Source organism: Charadrius vociferus, unplaced genomic scaffold (genome assembly GCF_000708025.1).
Source record: "Charadrius vociferus isolate BGI_N301 unplaced genomic scaffold, ASM70802v2 scaffold977, whole genome shotgun sequence".
In the NCBI taxonomy this organism is placed as follows: domain Eukaryota; kingdom Metazoa; phylum Chordata; class Aves; order Charadriiformes; family Charadriidae; genus Charadrius; species Charadrius vociferus.
This window is the reverse complement of record NW_009649328.1, coordinates 85,221-98,469: the sequence shown is the minus strand read 5'-3', so window position 1 is coordinate 98,469 and position 13,249 is coordinate 85,221. Positions and strand designations below refer to the sequence as shown.

Genomic DNA, 13,249 nt, shown 5'->3' with positions numbered 1-13,249 from the left:
CGCTGCTGCGCGGCCGCCCCTGTGCACCGAGGTGCGGAGTGCCGCGGGGTGTGAAGGGTCCCGGTGCGCGCTCACCCTTGCACAGGCAGGGGGGCGCAGGGTCCCGGTGCACACGTCTGAAGAACGAAGTTAAAGGTTTATCGAGAAGTTTGGTGTGGGACATGGTCCCGCCGGGAACGTCCCTGACCTTGAACAGGGAGTGAGACAACACTGTGCCTTGTGTGGTTTTTTGCATTGCTGACTGAGGCACGAGGGACCGAAATACAACTCCTGGGCCAAATTGGAGCCAAGAGTGTATCCCAAACCGACCTGGGTAATTATAATGCTCAAAGACACCCCCTTTGTGAGTAACGAGCGTGCAAATCAGGTAACCTCCCCAAGTGGTGTAAGCATGACCTTAGATGCGTGTGTGTAGTTCGGAGCGGTGAATGAGCCATGATCGACCCATCGGCTGTATTTTGTCATTATAAATATTGGGGGGCTGGAAAGGAGTGGTGTGCTGGCTGTTGTTAAGCGCCCAGCACCCCAATCAATCTGCAGAACTGAAATAAAAATGTCTCTCCTCCGCAGGTTGATGGGCTCTCGTGCACCGGGTGAAGAACCCTCATTTAGGGCAGCGGTGGGGCCCCTTCTGCACGTGTCACCTCCTCCTCCGGCCATAGTCTGAAATCGTTGCCTTCCGGGCAGTCCGTGATCCCTCCCAGAGCTCCTGGGTGACTGGGGTTTCCCGCGTGAGCCCGCTGCGTGATCAGTGCGACCCACTTGCTCCAGAGAGCATCAGTTGTGTGATGTGTGGTGGGGACCCTTTCTTTGAGCACCCACCCAGCACTGGCGCTCGAGGTGCAGGAGGAGCTCTGCATCTGTACCGACCGCTTCCAAAGCAGCTCGAACCCCTTCATCCGCTGCCGATATCTCTTTTTCAGCTGTTGACAGCGGAGTCCCCATCCTCTGTACCCCGAACTCCAAAACCCCCGGGGTCGACCTCGAGCCTCCCCTGGTGCTTTCAGCCAGAGGCTCCCGGCTGGGCCGTTCTCCCCGGCTGCAGCGTGCAGCACGTTTTTAACATCTTGTCCTGCCCGGACTGTCCCCAGGGCTACAGCGTGCACCATCTCCCATTTGATTTGTTCGCAGGCTTCTCGTCGCCCAGAGCCCCAGTTAGAATCGTTCTTCTCCGGGGTCACTTGACATCGAGGGCTCACAATCAGACTGTCCTCTGGGGTACACATCCTCCAAAAACCCATGGCGCCTCAGAGAGCTTGTGTTTCCTTTGCGCTAGTCGGTGGAGACATAGCCGCTCTTTTGTCGATCACATCCGGTGCGATGTGACGGTGTCCATCTTGCCATTTTATTCCTTAAAACTGGATCTCCTGTTCAGGTCCCTTGACCTTACTTCGTCTGAAGTACTTACATTGGCTTTCAGAAGGATTCGAACCATTTTCACCCCTTTCTCAAAATATTCTGCTGCTGTGTTGCCCCATACCATTCGGCTCCTGAGCAGTGGAACAGGGAACGCGGGGAATCCTCCCGCATGCCGAATCCTCTGGCTAAAAGAGCGGTTACCTGATTACCCGGTGACACGGTGACGGGAGCCTGGCAGTCCCGTGGGTCTGGGACAGAAGAGGGAAAAGAGATGTCATACAAAGCAATCTCAAAAACACTGGGGAAGTCTGTTGTTGGTCAGAAGATGGAGAGGAAAAGCAGAATACTCTCTAATTTGCTGCTCGGTGGCAGCGTTTCTGTTTAAATCCTTGTATCACGGCGGCTTTCGCAAGTGTAGGTTTGGACTACGAAGCTGTGAAATGAAGGCAGATTTTTAGGACAGCGAAAGATCTGGGAAACTAGGCGTTCTCACCCAGACCACGACAGAGGAGAGCTCTGGTGTTCAATATAAGACGAGGCTGTGGAGGCAAGTTTGTGCCAATTCAAAGCAACTGACATTTAAAGAAGCTTGAGGTAATTTTTTGTCACCGGCTGCAACAATTCTGTTCAACTCAATTTGTCTTAATTTCAGAGAGTTTTTTTTCACAATACTCTCCCTGAATTACCACGCCACAATTCTCAGCCAGCAGTGACAAATATGAAAAGGTGAGTTATGCTATATAGCCTCACCTGAAGGAGTCCAAGGAAAATTAACCTAACGGGTTGTTATAGTTACCTGCCATTTAAAGAGAGAATTAACTGCATATAGACGCTGTACTCTCTGTAGGAATCTACATTTTGTTGAACTGTGTTTTGCTTCAGAAGATATAATTTATCTTTCTGCCACATAAAACATGCTAATGAACTGATTTCTGCTTTGGCATGAATCCCATTATATTCTGATTCTAAATTATAAGTAAATAAATGAAACTGAATAAACAAATGCTGAGCTCAAAAAACAGTGAGTATTATGAATCTACCATTTATTACAGTACGTGGCTCTTGTATTCTACGTTTTAACCTTTTTTGGCCATAGAGACATTTGTGCAAACCTTGACAAAGACGCTAAGTTAGTCTCAACAGCCACAAATTCCTGTTCTGTGAGGAGGGCACAGAAGGGTGCTACCAAAAAGGACCTCGCAGTGATGTCCATCCAGCTCAGAATCACGCCACCGTTCACGCACTGACTGGAGGAATTGTAGTGGGTTTTGATGGCCGAGAGATTTTGTTGTCAAAACACACCAATATGAATTTTATGATGAAGGTAGATTAATTGGACGGGGTCTAGTGGATCTCACTAGAGCAGGGTCTGAGGACACATCACATCACTTTAAAGCCAGTATATTCCAGAAGTTCTCTGAGTCAATACTGTTCCGCATTCTTTCTTTCATGGGATACAGTGGTTTAAAGACTTCCAGGGAATGCCTATTCCTCCACAGGGCTTTGTTTGCTCCTACCATGATGTACATAACAAGGACTGATTGCACCCTTGTGTCCTGCTTCTCTGGGAAAATGAAGTGTGCCCCCTTGTGTCCAAAAACGATGCCCAGAGTGGGGTGTCGCTGAGCCTTACGTCCCCAGCGCGTGGAGAGATGAAAGCTGCCAAGTTGCTCCCTCCACGTATCCTTCTACTATTTGACTAAATGGACTGTTTGATTTCAGTCATGGTATTTGCATGGAACAAAATCAGCAACGTGTATTTCAGGTTACATTTTCAAAAATGGCTGATGATTTTATTTCTCAACTTTGAGCATTTCTTAAATAAAATGCTTCCATTTCAGAATCTGAAAATGACAGATTTTTTTAAAAAAGGTGGGATTTTGACCACGTCATAGAATCATAGAATGGTTTAGGTTGGAAAGGACCTTGAAGATCATCGAGTTCCAACCCCCTTGCCATGGGCAGGGACACCTCCCACTAGACCAGGTTGCCCAAGGCCACGTCCAGCCTGGCCTTGAACACCTCCAGGGATGGGGCCTCAACAACCTCTCTGGGCAACCTGTGCCAGTGCCTCACCACCCTCAAAGTGAAAAACTTCTTCCTAATGTTTAATCTAACCCTGCCCTCTTCCAGTTTAAAGCCATTCTCCCTCGTCCTGTCACTACATGCCCTAGTAAAAATTCCTTCCCTAGCTCTCCTGTAGGCCCCCTTTAGGTACTGGAAGGCCGCAATAAGATCTCCCCGGAGCCTTCTCTTCTCCAGGCTGAACAGCCCCAACTCTCTCAGCCTCTCCTCATAGGAGAGGTGCTCCAGCCCTCGGATCATCCTCGTGGCTCTCCTCTGGACACGCTCCAGCAGGTCCATGTCTTTCTTACGTTGAGGACTCCAGAGCTGGATGTCATTGAGCACTTGTTGTGCACATTCATGCTCTGCAGAGGTCAAGTTTGACCTCTGTGCTTGTGGCAGAGGCAGAGAAGAAGCTGAAGAACAACCAGCCGTGGGACACGGAGTGTGGCTTGGAACAGATGGAGAGGGGTCGTTCCGCCCCATGTCAGCCACGGGCAGCAGAGACGAGCAGTGGTGACTTTTGGAGAACTGGTGTCTGCTTCAGACCCAGAGTTTGTAGTCTCTTTTCCACGGGTGCCAGAAGCAAGGCTTGGGAAACGCTCCCTTTGGTTAGAGCCACCCTTCCCTTCCCCTCCCGGCCATCGGCCTTGGGAAGGATGGGAATTGCGCAGGACAGGCTCCAGCGGGAGTGCACGGCCGCCTCTCCTGCCCAGAGCTGGGACGGAGCTGCCTCCTTCAAGGCTGCAGGAGCCCCTTTGAGTTATCCTCATTAATTTGGCCAGAATCCAGCACGAAACCTGTCACCTGTAAACGCAGGAGAGTTAGAAAAACAAATGAATGTTTCAGCTCACGGTTATACGCACAGTGGATCTGCAGGGCTGGTTGGAGTTTTGGGAACTACGAGGGCATAATAGGGCAAAAATGAACAATCACAACAGTCAAAATGCAATTGCGCTAACCGCTAAGGGAGGGATGTATCTCTCCTCCCCAAAATCAATGTTGCCTGGGGTTTAGGACAATGTTGCAGGCATTAATTCTCCACTGCTTTATGTGGAAATCAGGTAAAACTATAAAAGAACGCCCTTTAAGACCAGATTGTGGATGGCTGAAAATGCAATTACCGGAGAGGAAAGGAAAGGAAGACAACAGCTTTATTAGAGCGTTCTTTTTTTCTGTTTCCTGAATTTAGGTGTAGGTGGAGTAAACTCTAAAGACGTCATCAGGCATGCACCGCCTGTGTCATCCGAATGGATTCGCGTGATACGAAGCCCGCTACAGGTGAGCTGACGGGCGCATTGCGGGTACACACGTGCCGCCCGTCGCAGGGGGATCTCTCGCATAGTCTGGCGCCGCAGCAGCCGGATCCACGGCTGGGGATGCTGCTGGCCAGCTGGGAGCGGCTGCGGCTCCTTCTCGCTGTTAACCCCCTCCACAGCTCTCCCTGCTTTCCCCTTGGTTCGCGCTGACCTTTTTAACTTCTGGTTCATGGATTTGACCACCCCTGGCTTGCCACAGGGTTTGTTTTTTCCAGACAATTAATTAATCTCCTGGTGTCTGATCTCCTTCCAAGTCTGGCTGTGTTCGTGCCTTTGTCCTCGTCAGTTGTTCCCTTCTCTGAAGGCTTCTGCACTTTGAACTTCCAAGTTTCTCTCTCTCTTTGTTTCTATTTAGTAATTTAACCATCTGTTACAGCATTTATATGTATTCATATATAAATGTAAATGATGCGGTCTTGCAATCCGTAAACTTCCAGTTGAAATTAAATTTGAACCTGACCTTTTATTCTTTCTTAGTTTTTCTCCTAGCAAGTATTAACATAAACCGAAATGGTTTCTTAACACCTTCCGCTCTCCAACAACCTTCATCCCCAATCTCGGGAAGGTCTGGTGTGGACATCAGCTTTGGTTTAATTATTTCTTAATTTAAAGCACAAAATTCAGGTGTTCTTTTCCAATAAAGAAACCTTCCCTTCCCTATCCTCTGGGTGGGCTTAAAAAGGAAACGAACACTCCAAACCCAAACCCCAGATGTGTCAGATTTACATCAGACTCTCAAATGCGTGCAGAACCAAATAGAGTGAAGACAACAGTTCGTCCGGGGACACCGTTTACCTTGGGAACAGTGGGGTTCATCTGCACCAGAGTTTGTCGTCCCTGAGTGCAGCTTTGACAAGTCCTGCGGACCCTTGCTGTGAGCAGGGACGGCGCGCGTGCCAGCACCAGCCCCGGTGCCCGAGCATCCTCGGGCAGGACTTACCCTGTGCCTGTGCAGCCGCCCTCAGCAGGGATTCCCGCGGCTGTCCCTGAACCCCCAGGGGTGGGCGAGAGGCCACCCGGGCTGGGCAGGGAAAGCAGCACAGAGGGGACAACTACAAGGTCTCAACCCACAGCCCGTCCTGTGATTTCATTCATGCCCCCAGTGAAGAGGAAGATGCACCATCGTTGCATGGCTGGGAAGGCAGGGATCCCACTGCCCGGTCTGGCCCTGGCCCTGGGCCGCCTGGTGCCGGTCCCATCCCCGGTGCCCTGGGGATGAAGCTGCCGACGGCCCCGGGGAGCGCGGTGACTCGCAAGGGCTACGAGGCACCTTGCGGGAAGGGGGGGGTCGGCGCTGACGTCACGGCGCTGTGGCTGCAGCAGCAGAGCGCGGTCACACTGGAGCACGTCACAACAGCTTCTGCACCTCGCCAGAGCTGACAGTCGACTCATCGAACGAACGGCTCTTTTCTGAACGGCTGTGTTACTGTTTTGCCCCCTACGGGCTCATTGCACATGTTCAAGCGTCACGACTAATAGTCTGTGGCGGGACAGACAGTCCACACAACACTTTTGCTCTGCTCGGATTGGATTAGCTTATGCTTCCATCAAGAATAATTGTGCACAAAAATTTAAAGGGTGGTTTCCGTGGCAACTTGGACACATGACTTTGAAATTTGCCTTCTGCGAGCACTTTTTGGCGGTAGAGCTGTGTTACTGAAATAGCTCATAGGGAAAGTGGATGGAGCAGGCAAAATACTTAGGGTGACTGCGTGGTCGGGTGCCCGTACGGCAGGGTGACCTCTGCAGCCTGTTCCGACAGTCCGAGCACCAGCCTGGGCTGTGAACGGGATCCTCATGGCTACCACACCTTCAGCGAACACATCAGAGAATTAATGTGTGCTAAGCAAGGTGTTTCCTGTGAAACCAAAACATTGCCATTTATTCGGTCCCCCTTTACAGAAGCTGTTTCGCACGCTTGCTCCAGGGTCTCTGTCATCATCACGAATTAATGAAGAAACCGTCCAAGCTGACAGCAGCTTTCACTCTTCCCACACCCGGTTTCTGCACGTATATATTGTCGGGCTGACAGTCCACAGACACTGCTGACACAGACGCTGTAACTTGAAAACAAGAATTGATTTGGGATATTCAGTTTCCTCAGTGTCATTTTCTGAAGCAGAGTAACCTATAAGGCTTTTAGGGGTAAATGTCACGCGTGGCCAAAGACACCTTTCTCCAGCTAAATCATGTGTTTCTTTGGACACAGCTCCTATTTCATCTAGTAAAAGGAAACCAAAGTGACATAAACATGAGATTAAATCTGCGTAACTAGGAAAAGTGTTTCATGCAGCATAAATCAATTATATTGGCCCAGTCTTAAAATCTTTGTCTTCCGATGTTTACAACTATGTTCCCCCAATCACTGGGATTTCAGAGGGACCCGAAAACACTCAGACGTTTGTGTTGCTCCTCACCAGTTTAATTCTGGCTTTGGTGAAATCAACAAGTGCCTTAACTGACTTCAGCCGTCCCTCTCAGGATCCAGCTCATAGATTTTCAGGTGCAAAGTGCGTTTATCCAAGGATTTCACACCACCTAGAGATATTCCTTTGGTAAGCAGATCCAATTTCAATTCAGACTTTTCCCTTCTGATTCGTGTATGTTAACCACAGGCACGCATATATTTTTTTCCCTCCTGTTTTCCCTTCTGATTCGTGTATGTTAACAGGCACGCATATATTTTTTTCCGTCCTAGGTCATTATTTTCCTTCCGTACAGCTTCTAGAGGGGCCTAAAAGAAGAAAAAAGATCTGATCAGCATGGTGCCATTTCTTTTCCTTCTGCTTTTAGGTTGTCTAATACATTGCTTGGCCTACAGTGTGGTGTAGTTTGCTAGCAGGCGTAAAATGAAATTGTCTTCTGCAAGTCCTAATTTTCGGGAACTTCAGAACTCCAACCACATTTATTAACACACTAAAAATGCTATTTATTGCAAGCAGAACATGTTAAAAGTCAGTGTCTCACAACATAAATATAACTCTCTGTTTACATTCTCATTTCAGCCTGTCTTATCTGACTGAACTGCTATGAAAACACCTTACGTTTTGAATATAAAAACTTGGGCTTTGCTCCTAATGGGAGCCTAATCAGGTAGCTAATAAAAGCGGCTTAGTATTCACACTTGCATAAGTGCAACAACTGCTCTTACACTGAACAGAGGAACGGATGATATTAAATCTGCGGGCACTGCTGATGTCCTGAATCTTACACTGGCGTGAACGATCCTCAAAAAGACCTTACGCAGGAATGAAGTGTGGTTATGGACTGAAAACTGAAGTGGGTCTGGTTGGAGAAAGATCCCTTTAGTTAATGAAGATGCTCTTAAATTCCTCTTTGGATCAAACATATCAACATCCACATAAAACAAATAAACTCTTGTTATTAGTTACTGTATATATGCCTTCTGCATCATGCCTCACTGTGCCTCATTCTTCCTCCTGGTCTTGTTGCAAGTTACGTTGGCTTTCTGTTCTTCCTCTGCATTCTTTTAACCTGGAGGGGTTGGAACTAGATGGTCTTTAAGGTCCCTTCCAACGTAAACCATTCTGTGATTCTAAATGAGTAAAGCAAATGTATATTATCATCATACTGTCTGTATTTTAAAGCAGTGAAGAAGTTATTTTGTACATAGAAAATATAACTTAAAATAAATTGTTGGGGGCATACCTTCAGCCTCACTGCTCATGGGACCTGGAGACACAGAGCTGCAGCAGCCCCACATCTGTTGGGATATTGGATCCAACAGCAACTACAAGAAACTACTTACATGTGTAATTACATGTATGTGAGGCGCAAAATTAAAAAATCCTCAAGTCCACATTCTTAAAGTAAGAGACCAATAAAAGAGAGTTTTGTGTCATGAATTTTGTCGAGGAAACTCCTCCCGAGCTGACCGGAATGCAAAAGCACAGAGGGTGAGAGACAGATGTACCTCCTGCTTGGTCCTCCTGCTTCAGCCTGGAAACTGAAATGAATGCTGAGATCCCGAGAAAAGGGGATCTCTTGCAAAAAGCTCTAGAAATTGGGATGGGAAAGAAATGTGAAGTCAAGTCACTATATCTTCCAAATAGCTCCAGAAAGCCTGCCAGACTTGAGACATGAAAACTGGTTTAAAGCCAGGAGATAAGGAGGGAGAAGGTGGAAGAGAAACTTCTGGCCCGGGAGGAGAGCCGTGCTTTTGTCAAAAGAATAATGTAGAAGACTTGCCTCGATAAGAAATGGTGATGGCTTCTTGCAATGCAGAAAACTTTTCCAGAGAGGAGAAAAAGCTGGGAGGAATTTGGTCTGACTGAAGACTGCATGAGCTAAAAATTGCCAAAATTTTGCTTTGAAAGAGCGGGGAATAAAAAGTCTTAAACGTCTTTCAACAGTTATACAGAAAACCCCTTTTCTCCTCTTTTATCCATTCTCTTTATACACATTTCTTTATACAAGGAAGACTCCAGCGTGTGAAGATAACAAGTTTTCCGGAAAATCACTCTGAAATTACAAACAGAATGAGCAAAACACTGATATACTTTAGTGCTGTATGAAAGGCAAAGTTTAATTCTGCTGAGACCTAAACCAATGAGGCTCCGTCAGCCAAAATTTCCCTTTGCCTGACAGGGTTTTTACAATGGGGGTACTTACAACCGGTGTGATCGAAGCTGACAGTTTCTCCAAGTGTTTTTGTCATTTGTTTGGGGCCTTTTCAATCTTAAAAAAAAAAAAATTACAGTAAAATTTTATCGACAGAGAGATGGAGCTCCCATTCACAGAGAGACTGTGCTAGCGACGGCAAAGGCATTAGACCACTGGGCTTGTTACTAAAAGCTTATAGCCTACGGGTTGCTTCCTGCAATTTTCCTGCCTTGGTACCACACTACGCTGGGAGGACTAGATTGTGATTTTTTTTGTGATTCTTTCAAAAATCAATGATGGTGTTAGCTCCTGATCCGTTACTGTTGTGTTTAGAGACTAACGTTACTGTTAGTGCCTAGAGACAAGTTTAGTGCTATGAAATACAGATGTTGTCATGAATACCAGGCAAAGGACTGCCAGATTTTGGGTAGATGGTAGATGGGTGGGATCAGGGTTTGCACCCTGAGCAAGCTTCATTGCTTTCAACATATCTGTTGTTTGGAACAGTGTTTAGGAACAGCTCTCCCTTTTCTTATACCAATTCTTGTTCTGAACCAAAACCAAGTAACAGAATGTGTCTGCATAGCTAATTTACAGTAGTTAAGAAACACTAAATTTTAGGACCAGATGCTCACAGAAGCAACTGTGATGACTGTGCTTTTCAAATACTTGATAGCATAAAATCAAATTAGTGAAAGACGTGATAATTTGAGGTTGATGGCTTTTTTCATAAGACTCCGAAGAAGCATAAGGAGCCTGGTTTTAAAGAGTGTGGTAAAAGTGGGCTGCATTTGTTTTTTTCCTCCCTTAGTTTCACTGGAATAGTTCAACCAATACACCGCTGAATGCTGTCACCTTATGCAGTCCCGCTACTAGAAAAGCCCTCAGCCAGCCCTTGAACACTCGCGTGCAAAACCTGACTGTAACAACTACGTCTGTGTTCTCAGCATTAGGCACGTTCCTTCTGATCAAAGTTTCAGCAGAGTTATCAGGGATACAGAAGCCCACCTAGATAGCACAGTTGCCCTGTTGTGAGGATGAGAACGGTGTGCTTTCAGGCATTTGTAACCTCAGGTTTGCAGGGCACTTTCAGATCAGCAGGTCCTGGTACGTTCCCCACCCTGCACCTTAGCTGCGACACCCACAGAATCCCGGACAGGAGTTATGGAAGAGCACTGTCATGGGACACTTACACACTGTAGGCCTCCAACAGTGTTTGAACTTAAAGAGTATTATCCTTTAAGATTTTCCCTTAATGATCTCAGGTCATAAGCAAAATTTGGATCCCATCTTCCCTGTTTTTGAAGGATAAAAAAAAAAAAAATTACAGTAAAATTTTATCGACAGAGAGATGGAGCTCCCATTCACAGAGAGACTGTGCTAGCGACGGCAAAGGCATTAGACCACTGGGCTTGTGACTAAAAGCTTATAGCCTACGGGTTGCTTCCTGCAATTTTCCTGCCTTGGTACCACACTACGCTGGGAGGACTAGATTGTGATATTTTTGTGATTCTTTCAAAAATCAATGATGGTGTTAGCTCCTGATCCGTTACTGTTGTGTTTAGAGACTAGCAGGAGACAAGTTTAGTGCTATGAAATACAGATGTTGTCATGAATACCAGGCAAAGGACTGCCAGATTTTGGGTAGATGGTAGATGGGTGGGATCAGGGTTTGCACCCTGAGCAAGCTTCATTGCTTTCAACATATCTGTTGTTTGGAACAGTGTTTAGGAACAGCTCTCCCTTTTCTTATACCAATTCTTGTTCTGAACCAAAACCAAGTAACAGAATGTGTCTGCATAGCTAATTTACAGTAGTTAAGAAACACTAAATTTTAGGACCAGATGCTCACAGAAGCAACTGTGATGACTGTGCTTTTCAAATACTTGATAGCATAAAATCAAATTAGTGAAAGACGTGATAATTTGAGGTTGATGGCTTTTTTCATAAGACTCCGAAGAAGCATAAGGAGCCTGGTTTTAAAGAGTGTGGTAAAAGTGGGCTGCATTTGTTTTTTTCCTCCCTTAGTTTCACTGGAATAGTTCAACCAATACACCGCTGAATGCTGTCACCTTATGCAGTTCCGCTACTAGAAAAGCCCTCAGCCAGCCCTTGAACACTCGCGTGCAAAACCTGACTGTAACAACTACGTCTGTGTTCTCAGCATTAGGCACGTTCCTTCTGATCAAAGTTTCAGCAGAGTTATCAGGGATACAGAAGCCCACCTAGATAGCACAGTTGCCCTGTTGTGAGGATGAGAACGGTGTGCTTTCAGGCATTTGTAACCTCAGGTTTGCAGGGCACTTTCAGATCAGCAGGTCCTGGTACGTTCCCCACCCTGCACCTTAGCTGCGACACCCACAGAATCCCGGACAGGAGTTATGGAAGAGCACTGTCATGGGACACTTACACACTGTAGGCCTCCAACAGTGTTTGAACTTAAAGAGTATTATCCTTTAAGATTTTCCCTTAATGATCTCAGGTCATAAGCAAAATTTGGATCCCATCTTCCCTGTTTTTGAAGGATAATAAGGTCTCACAACTCCTACAATAACATTTAGCTCGTTCAACCTTCCACATGATTCATTTCCTCTGTTTCACACCACTTACTCCTGTGAAGACCAACAAATGTACCAAGACCAGGGTTAAAAACATCATTATGAAGGTGGCCAGAACTGAGCCTCCTAACCCCAAACCAGCCAACCAACCTTTCAAGACAATTTCTGCCTCTGTGCTCGGATGTGTGGGGCTGAACCAGGTCCACCCAGGGGCAGCAGACAGCACGGCCAGCGACAGAACTGGAAAAAATGCTACACCGTGTCTCCAGAGGCCACACAAGAAAAAAGGTGCAAAGCTGAAAACAAGCACACCTCCAGCATGGATCCACCAAGGGCTGTGCTTAAATGCAGCATTTGGACTGATGGATGAGAGGTGGGGTCAGGGGACGTGTACAGAGGTCTTACCTGAGGCTTCTCGGGGCAATCAAGGCCAATTAGCAGCCTTTGGGGCCTGGCACAGTCCCGCTGAAGTGTTGTTCTGCCTCTTCTCCATCTTTTCTTTGTGTGAACAGTAAACATCCTACTGTTTTTCAGAACAGTAGATAAAGTCCACACAACATTCAGTCTTGGCTGTTTGAAATAGAAGCAGGTAGTGGCTATGAAATAGAACCAAATAAGTAAAGAAGAAAGGAATGATTTAACAAAATCCTTGATTTTCTCTAAACAACCTTTTATCTTAGGAAAAAACTGTCTCTTTACATATTTTGCTGCGATATTCCAATTTCAGTGAAGATTTGGTGATGCATTTATTGGGAGTTTTGAAGACAAAATAGAGAGAAAACATTACTTAAAAATGTGGCCTTAAAGAAGAAAAAACAAAACCACAAAAACCTTGGATTTTTTCTGAGTTGCTGCGATAACAGCATTTCCCATACAAACACGCTTACTAAATGAGAGCCTGTTAAAAGTTGGCTTGAGTGGTACTGGAGGCTCACAAAACCTCAGAAAAGAACATAATCCGGGGCATGATTGCGAATTAAACAAAACTCTATTAAGAAAGCAGAAGGAAGATTTAAGTAGTTTGGCTGTGCACCTGACTGATTTATGGTCATCTTCAATAGTAATTGCAGAAGAATTGTCCTCCTACTCTGACTCGAGTCAGCTCACACTGCAGGTGTTCTAAACAGCAGATGATTATGAAAAATCATGTGCAATTACCACTCATTTTAGAACGCAAGAAAGGGCCGATTGCTGTTGTAATGTTGCAAGTGAAAATCCAGGGCTGCTGGGGCGGGGTGATTACTTTCCATAATATTGTTCTTCTTTTAACCCACTCTCTCAGAAAATGGAGGGTAATAAACAGGTACGATACGTCAAAGCCTGTGT

At 46.3% G+C, this 13,249-nt stretch overlaps 1 protein-coding gene across 1 annotated transcript in view; it reads right to left on the bottom strand.

The window, feature by feature from the left end:
• Positions 1–163, bottom strand: part of LOC104290375 (aurora kinase B-like) — a 4,531-nt gene extending 4,368 nt beyond the window's left edge. Inside the window, exon 1 of the mRNA XM_009889471.1 lies at positions 76–163. Coding sequence (XP_009887773.1) covers positions 76–163 — 88 coding nt within the window. The remainder of the gene's footprint in view (positions 1–75) is intronic.
• Between the last annotated feature and the right edge of the window lie 13,086 nt (positions 164–13,249).